Source organism: Egretta garzetta, unplaced genomic scaffold, assembly GCF_000687185.1.
Source record: "Egretta garzetta isolate BGI_Z169 unplaced genomic scaffold, ASM68718v1 scaffold395, whole genome shotgun sequence".
In the NCBI taxonomy this organism is placed as follows: Eukaryota; Metazoa; Chordata; class Aves; order Pelecaniformes; family Ardeidae; genus Egretta; species Egretta garzetta.
In genome coordinates, this window is record NW_009259794.1 from 225,797 (window position 1) to 234,069 (window position 8,273).

The 8,273-nt window shown below is 58.5% G+C and overlaps 2 protein-coding genes across 2 annotated transcripts in view; one reads left to right on the forward strand and one right to left on the reverse strand.

Annotated features, from left to right (window-relative positions):
- APRT (adenine phosphoribosyltransferase) overlaps nucleotides 1–4,487 on the forward strand; it is a gene marked incomplete at its 5' end in the record, with an annotated part of 7,771 nt that extends 3,284 nt beyond the window's left edge. Inside the window, 5 exons of the mRNA XM_035895188.1 lie at nucleotides 118–221; nucleotides 620–717; nucleotides 1,076–1,111; nucleotides 2,037–2,115; nucleotides 2,264–4,487. Of these exons, the coding sequence (XP_035751081.1) occupies nucleotides 118–221; nucleotides 620–717; nucleotides 1,076–1,111; nucleotides 2,037–2,115; nucleotides 2,264–2,406 (460 nt within the window). The remainder of the gene's footprint in view (nucleotides 1–117; nucleotides 222–619; nucleotides 718–1,075; nucleotides 1,112–2,036; nucleotides 2,116–2,263) is intronic.
- Nucleotides 4,488–5,316: 829 nt separating this feature from the next.
- Nucleotides 5,317–8,273, reverse strand: CDT1 (chromatin licensing and DNA replication factor 1). Its single transcript, XM_035895198.1, has 7 exons — nucleotides 8,050–8,273; nucleotides 7,794–7,939; nucleotides 7,402–7,505; nucleotides 6,911–7,099; nucleotides 6,394–6,528; nucleotides 6,112–6,313; nucleotides 5,317–6,018 (listed from the first exon to the last, which is right to left on the reverse strand). Exons 1-7 carry the CDS (start codon nucleotides 8,148–8,150, stop codon nucleotides 5,855–5,857), a joined length of 1,041 nt encoding a protein of 346 aa, XP_035751091.1. The 5' UTR covers nucleotides 8,151–8,273; the 3' UTR covers nucleotides 5,317–5,854.

Genomic DNA, 8,273 nt, shown 5'->3' on the forward strand with positions numbered 1-8,273 from the left:
GCCGGCTCCTCTCCTCGCTGCCCGCCCTTCCCCCGCCCGCTTCCCCCGGGCTTAGGAGCTGGGGCAGGAGCCAGCCCAGCCCCCGGAGGTATCTGACCGCTCTCCCTCTCTTCGCAGCGATATCAGCCCCTTGCTGAAGGATCCGGCCGCTTTCCGGACTCTGATTGATCTTCTGGAAGATCATTTGAGGGCGTCTTTCCCCCAAATCGACTTTATTGCAGGTGAGCGTTGGTTGAAACATCTCTGAGGGCAGTGCAGAGAACCGTGTCCTCAGGCTGCCTGGGCGTGGGGAGACTCCTCTGCTAACGGGGCGGGAAAGGCTGTAGCCCTTGGTCATTACAGTCACCCGAATGTTGGCCTCTGTCGTGCGGTAACACCGGGGCAGGTTATGCCCTTAACCCAGTACTGCAGTTTCCTGAAATACTGGTTTTGGATGGGGCAGACGCCGTCTGATGGCACTTCAGTGCCAATTTTGTAATTCATTGCTTTCATCATTAAAAAAAAAAACGAGTCAGGCAGTGCTGAAAGTCTGACGTAAAGCCTTGCAGGCACGCCTGTAAGGTCTCGCAGGGTCCCCACCGCAGGCAGACCCTGTTCCACCGTGTGTTTTCCTTCTCAGGAGGCCTTTTCAAGCCAACAGAAACAGCCTTTGTGGTGATAACGCGTTGCAACACACCTATGAAAGAGGCTGAGAATGCCTGGGAAGGCAGCGCTTGGGCTGGGCGATAGCCCAAAGTTCAAGGAGTCTAGGCTAAGCCTGGTCCAAGTGCCTCGTGATAACTGAAGTCTGTCCCCTGGTGTTGCAAAGTCCCTGGCTGTGTGGCCGAACTGATACAGGGGCTTAGCTGAGCTTATCTCTGAAAAGAAGAGCTCGAGGGGAGGCAAAACAGGCCAGGGGGGGTCGATGCGGTGCCCCCAAGGCCATCAGCAGCCCGTCTTGGCGAACACGGGCAGCGCAGGAGCGTGGGGTGCATTTTCAACCCGTAGAAATGATGGTTAGAGACCCCCCTGAACACAGGAGGATAAACCTGGGGTATCGTGCAAAGACACCCCCAGTCGAATGGCTCTGTTCTGAATAGAGTCAGTCTCCTACGCCCTTGAGTATGGCAAGGTAAGAACTAGGGAGGAGAAGAGGGTTTCCAGGCCGGCTGATGGAGGGCCAGGGGGGTGTCAGCGAGGGGATGGGGTGATAAAACCAGCGGGGGTGGTCCCCGAGCTGGGCTCCGCAGCCAGTGCTGATGCCACGGGCAGCCTGGCACGGCACAAGCTTCAGGAGCAGCGCTGAGCTTCATCGTGCCCCAGCACAGCGGCTCCCTCCCCAGGCCACGGGCGCGTGGCTTGTGTCGGCAAGCCGCGCTGTGATTTTTGGGGGAGGTGATAAGATGCGGTGCTAAATTGTCTTCTTTGGCTTGAATTCAGGGGCATGACCGTGGAGCGTGTTTCCCAATCTTCCAGTAAGTGCTGTAGGTAAAACGCCTTTACTGCATGGCTTCAAACCAGCGCTCGCCCCGTAACACCGCAGCCTCTCTGGTGCAAGAGGTGCAAGCCCAATAACACGCTACCGCTGGTAACTAACGGCAGCCAGGGGCCAGCAGCAGAAACGCCAAACCTGGGCATTATTTATGAGGATTGCATGGGCCAACCCCTGCGTGGAACAAGTTCAGCTTGCACAGGACGTGCCTGTGAGGGTTTGGATCTGGCTTGGCTCTTGCAGAGCGCTCCAGCCCGGCGCATTACAGGAGATTTTCCCCACTGGAGAACTGCTCTGGGATAAGGTTTCACCACGGGACCATAACTCACTTGATGAATGCTCAAGATCTTGACACGCCAGAGGGTTGGCCCAGCAATCACCTAACCCACTCTGCATTTCCATGGCGCTCCCCTGTAGCTGGAGTACGTGTTTTGGGGGTTTTAGGTGCCGAGTGTTCAGGTTGATCTCGCTGAAGACTCTTCTGCGTTCCACCAGGCGTTAGGTGTTGCTGAAGTGTTTCTCTGTAAGGCAAGACTAAAATGAAGCTGCTCTTTCCACCCCGCAGGCTGAACTTGAAATCCAGAGTGACGCCGTGGAACCGGGACAGAAAGTGGTTATCGTAGATGACTTGCTTGCAACCGGAGGTGAGAGAAGGAGACGGTGTCAGAGCACGCGTGCAATGCGTGTACGCGTGCGCCGGTGACAGCAGGAGCGGCCGGGGGGTCGGGAGCTTGCCTCGCCACTGCTCCTCGAGTGACAACGATGTTTCTGCTCCACCTGTGTGTCGCGCAGGTACGATGTCTGCAGCCTGCGAGCTGATGAAGAGGCTGAAGGCTGAAGTCCTGGAGTGCCTGGTGATCATCGAGCTAAAGCTCCTGAAAGGCTCGGAAAAGCTCAAGTCCATCCCTTTCTACTCTCTGCTGCAGTATGACTGAGGAGGAGGGAACGCACGCCCTGAGCTCTGCACAAGCCCAGGCTTTATTCAGTGACTCTGCCTTGATGTCACGAGGGGGTGGGTGGCGGGTGGGGGGGAGTGAGGGGAGACCTACAATTTTTCTCCTGGCCAGATGCTGTACAACTGTAAGTCCTGTTTATTTGCTAAGCCACAGATCAAGGTGTGTGGAGTGAAAGGGTCCTTTTGGGAGTTCGTTGTTTTGGGGAGAAGGAACAGCCTGATGGCTTTGGGGGATGGAGACCAAGATGCAGCTTCACTGATTCTTTTAATTTTTTTATTTAGGAGACCAAAGTGTAAATAACTGCCGCCGAGGCAGGAGAGGTCTGATAGCTCTGGCAGCCTGGAATTCCCTTTTGGCTGAGCTGTGCCTGGCCAGCCTCCTGGCAACCCGTTAAAAGTTTACCAAAGAGACACAGAAAATGGGCAAAAAGTTTGTCGAAGGGATAAATCCTTCTGTATTTGACCTCGCAGGATGGTCTGGTTGCTCTCTGCTGTCGCTCACACCAGAACGGGCTGCTCTTACATTAAGGTAGTGCTCGTTAAGGAGAATTAAGTAAGTGCCTGACATCAGGAGGCAGCGACTGCCGACACAACAGAGGTTGCTGGCCTAGATGAGCTCAAATGTGATGTCGGCTCGATGCTTGGCTCGTGGTCTCCTTGAGACCGCAGGAAGCTGAAGGTCTCTCTTGTAGGAAGCCGCCTGCCTTCTCTTGGTCCAGGGTGATTCTTAGCAGTGGATTTTGGAAAACTAGGAGCAATCTACATCATGAGCAGCAGCACACGGCCGGGTGACCGGTGGTGAGGAAGGGGGCTGTGCGGTGCTCAGGGCTGTTGCCTGCTCTGTGTCCAGCAGGACTGGCACCTAGCAAAGCCTGCAGCTCCAGGCAGGCTGGCACCTTTCATTTAGCACTAATTCCCCCGCTACTGCAATGTATCTGACTCCCCTTGGTGGTGGTCTTGGGGCATCCAGATGTTGAAAGGGCAACGCTGGTTTGGAGCCAGTTCTTGTTGGTATGTTTGGTGTCAGAGAAGGCCCCAGGAAAGAAAGAAAAGGGGTTATGTTTGCAGCTGAGCTCCGGCAGCCTCCCTCAGGTTGTGTGACGGATGAAGTGGGGTTCGGAGGTGCTCCCTGTAGCATGGCTCGCAGTTTGGTCACAGGAGTACCTAAAACCCTGGGGTGCCAAAACTTTCACATGCCTGAAAGTGTTAAGGACTACGTCCCTGTCCTAGCAGGGGCTGAACTGACTGGCAAAATAAATTTTGACTTATTTTTTCTAAACTGTCTCAGAGCTGTTCTTGCCATAGCCGAAGATGTTGATTACCCTTGCGAGTGTCTTCCTCCAAACCCAGGCTGTCCATGGAGAGCAAGGCTATGGCATGAGCCCCCCTTCACCCCAAATCCTCAGAAGGAGTTGCTTGCCAGGACCGAGCAGTTCAGGTAGCTTTTCTCCGTGCTTGGATCAACCTCTGGCTGGAGGGGGGGACATACCCAGGCTGGTCCTGCTGGGTTGCAGTGGGAGCGTAGACCAAACCTCCACAGCTCCGCTCACCTTCCCCACCCTGCGCGTGGGGATGCTGCACGCCCTGCCCTTACACTCGTAAAGGCTCTTAGGGCTATTTTTATCGCCATTTCCTGAAAAGCCACTTCAGTGGCTGTTCGGTTTGCGCTGAGAAACACCATTCCCCTGGGAGAAACCTACCCCAGGGCACTTGTTTTCACAGCCAGCCCCTGGCTGGAGCCAAGGGAGGCAGTGCCTTGCACGCATACTTGGCACGAGGAGAGGGTCCCTGCTGTGAGGTAGAGAAGGGAAAAATCAGTTCCACCCCAAAGAGCCGTGGAAAGCAGCTGCGTGCTGTGGAAGCAAATGTTAAGCCCTGCTGGTGCCAGAGCTGGCTGTGTGCAGGGCCAAGCGGTGACATCAGGGAACCTGGGGACGATGCCTTCACGTTGGCCGGGCTGCGAGCAACCATTGATGTAATTGCTCATAGAGACAAGGCTGTGCAGGGGTGGCTTCCAGGCAGGAGGGTTTTGTCCCAGGCAGCAGAACAGGAGCTGGCTGCGAGCTCCCCAGGGACACACGTGTGCCTGCCAGGCTGCCGGAACCGGCCCCTCTCGGAACCAGTCCCTCTCCACTGCGGTGAGCTCCATTCAGCCCAGCCTCGCACCCCAGCCCCGTGCATCCCTCCTTCCAGGTTGCATTTGAACCCTCCTCCCTGGAAACAGGGCTACCTCCCACCAGCAGTGCCAGCCAACTGGCCCACACAACTGGCAAACAGGGTCCCAGAGGAGGGCTTCCCTGCTCCCTCGATCACTGCCAGCCCCTGAGAGCTGGTGGGGAAGCTTCCCCAGACCAGCATGGTCCCTCACCCAAAGCGATGAAGGACAGTCACCTTTCCACACCAGTCCTTGATATCTGGTGCTAAAACCAGCCCAGTTTGGCCCAGAAAGCAGTGTGAGGTGTGCCTGATATGGCACGGGGCAGGGGCAGCTCCCACCTCCTCCCCTGGGCCCAACGCTGCCCATCCTGCTGTGAGCACTGACCAGACCCAGGCGCCGGGCCAGGCTGGCACCTCTGCAGCCATCAGCACCCTCTTTGTCCTCTTCCCAAACCGCTTCAGCCAAGTGACTGAGGGCTTTCCCCTGGGAAAGAGCACCCCCCCCTCCCTGCCCACCTCCAGCCCTGCCTGCTCCCGTCCCCACGGGAGCCGCTCCGCAGTTCCCTATTTACAAAAGCTGCATTCAGTTCCCTGCAAACCCACGCTCACTTTTTCCAGTAAGTCTTTCTCCAGGAGCTGGATGACGACCCAGCCCTTCCCTGCGTGTGCCGGCCGACGCCAATTGCCATGGAGAACCACGGGGCTAACGCGGCGCAGACAGGCAGCTCACGGAGGAAGAGCGCTGGGTTAACTCAAGTCAGCTATATTTAAAACATTTAATACAAAGATGTTTTGACAAGTCCTGTAGTTGTTTCCAGCGAGTGCTGGAGATGCGTTTTTCCCTCCCTTAAAAACAGAACAAGGCCCAGAGCTCCAAAAACATCAGTTTGTGACTTCTTCTCTCACTCATTCCTGCCTGTCACCCTCACCCTGCCCCATCCTGCCTCCACCCCACCAGGGCCCAGTTAACGGAAGAAACCTCCTGCATCAAACCTTCAGGAGAACGCAGCGAAGCCGAGGAGAGGTTTCGAGCTCCTCTTCACCGCTTGTGCATCGTCACCCCAGGATGCAGGACCGCCTGCCTTCAGCTCGAGGGTCAGGGGAGCTACGATCATCACGGACCCCAGCAGAGGAATTAAATTAAGGCGTTTTGCTCTTCTTCAGACACCGCTGAGGGTGAGCCTCCCGTCAGCCGACGCCAGACCCCAGAGAACAGTCGGGATTTGCTACATTTAGAGATTGCACGGGGCAAGCCTCGACCCTTGGGGGGCTCACAGAGCCTCTGCCTCCTTTGCCGCCTTGCTGAGCCTCTCCATCACGAGGCCGAGCTCCTTCCCTTTGTCCAGTTTGATGTAGGTGTCCGTCCTGATGGCGTGGATCCCCACCCAGTCGGGGAGCAGCTCCGCGAAGAGGCGCAAGTGTTTCTCCATCTCGCCTGCGAAAAGGAGGAGCGGCAGCGCTGGGTCAGAGCTCAGCTCCCCAAGCCCTTCCTCCCACGCCAGCGAGGGGGCTCCCCCCGCTTCCCTACCGGGAGGCATCTGCGTGTCGTAGCTCTCGGCCATGCGGGCACAAGCCACCTCCATGGTCAGCGCCTGCTTCTTCTCGGCCACGAAGATGTTGCGCAGGGTGCGGGCCATGGCCGGCAGCCGCCCCAGCATGGCGAGCCGCTCCTCCTGCCGCGGGTCCCGCGTCATCAGCGCCTGCAGCTTCTGCGCCTCCTTCGCCCGGATCTTGGGGAACAGAGAAGATGGGGTGAGACACAGGCAGGTCCCCCCAGAACCGGCGTTACAGCCAGGACCGAATTACTCACCCTCTCGAGCAGAGCCTGGGACACCCCTTTGAGAGCACTGGAGGTGCTGGCAGGGGACGATGCTTTGGAAACCACCGGTTCCCCCGCACTGGCTTCAGCGGTTCTTAAGGCCAGGTTGGCAAGAGCTTTTTCCATCTGCTCATATGGAAGAAGGAGGAGGAGTTGGGTTACAGCTGGGAGCCGCTCACACTGGAAGAAGTTTCCCCTCCGCCACCCTGCAGCCCAGCACATCTGACCCATCCCTGCCAGCACAGAGGACAGCTTGGGATGCTCCATCTCCCCTCCCAGCCCCAAAGTCAGTACTGACGGCTCCTCTAGCCCAAGACCAGTCCTACACCACAACCTGCAGCCCTACCAGCCAGGCCTGCGTTCCCGCCTGCCTTCATCTTGCAGTGCTCTGCATCCCGCGGCTCTGAAATGATCCTTCCTGATGCCTATCCAGTAACATCTTCCCGGAGAAACGCCTGGTTTGAGGTCTGCCAGCCACAGACAGAGCCAGATTCTGGTCCCAACTCACCTTGGGGCTCAGCATCCCCCGAGCCGTGCTCAGCACCTCCTGGGCCGTGGTGAGCCTGTCCTCCTGGGGCGGCCGCGGCAGCTCCGCCGGGCTGATGTCCGGCACCTCATCCACATTGAAGCGGGGATGCCAGCGGGTCAGCCTGTCCTCTGGCACCACCATGGGAGGGCTGAGAGCAGCCAGGAACGCCTGGAGAGGGGAGAGAGCTGTGTCACGGCACCTGTGGGCCGGGTACAGGGGAGCTGGCCACCACCCCCATGCTCCTGGCACGGTTTGGCAACGTGTGGCAGCTGGCTTGGAGGAAATTCAGAGCCAGGAGACATTCCAGCTGCCATCCTCGCCACCCACACAAGCCTGCCAAGAGCATCCCACAGGAACCGGCCACGGCCTTCAGCCTGGATGTCAGCCTGCTCCTTCGGCTCCTCTCGATAGCAACCAGAGCAACCCCACACCCCAAAACCAGAGGGTGCCAGGGAGTGGGGACACCTCACCTTGTGGTGCTGCTTGACAATGTTCACCAGGTTGCGGTTGAATTCCTTCCTGCGCTCCAGCAAGCGCGACGCCGACAAGTGCGGGCGGCCATCCACCTTCTCCTCTGTGGAGAGGGACACCAAGTGTCACCCACAGCACCGCCACGACCGGGCCCAACCCTCGAGAGCCTCGGGAAGGACAGGACCAGAGCCCCGCCGTGGGGCTGAGGCGCTGCCCTGTCCTCCTCCCACTCATCCCAAAAGTGTTTTCCACTTCCCAATGCGCTCAGGCCCTTAAGCGTCAGGCGATTCCCTAATGGACCGAGTGGAGAGCATCCCTGGGGACTCAGGGATCCCAGCCAGGACCGAGCGCACCCCAGCTCTTGGGCCCCCCCTCCCCAAGCTGTACGTACCTTCCTCCAGCACCGGCTCCAGCGTGAGCTGGTAGTCAGACTTCTTCACACTGTTGCCGAAGGTGGGGATGTTCTTCTCCTGGCGCAGCCTGTACGAGCTGGGGTATACGGCCTTGATCTGCCCCACGTGCTGCTCCTCAAACTGCCTGCAACAGAACCCGGAGAGGTCGGGAACCCCGCAGGCTGACACCAGCACCTAGGCCCCGACAGCTTCAGCTGGGACCCCAAAATGGGCTGCCCGCCGCTGCCAACTCACTTGCGCATCATGTCCTGCACCCCCTGCTTGACCTTCGCGAAGGTGATGGTCTCGGCGCGGTTGAAGAGCATCCCGGCGATGGTGTCCATGCTGCGGAACATCTCTGCCAGCACCTTGAACTTGTAGGGCAGCGTGAGCCCTGGGGGCAGGTCCTGGGCGAGGTTGTGGAACCGCTGGTACGCAGGGGGCTTCTCGCTGCCAGGAGAGGAGAGGGGTCAGGGTCC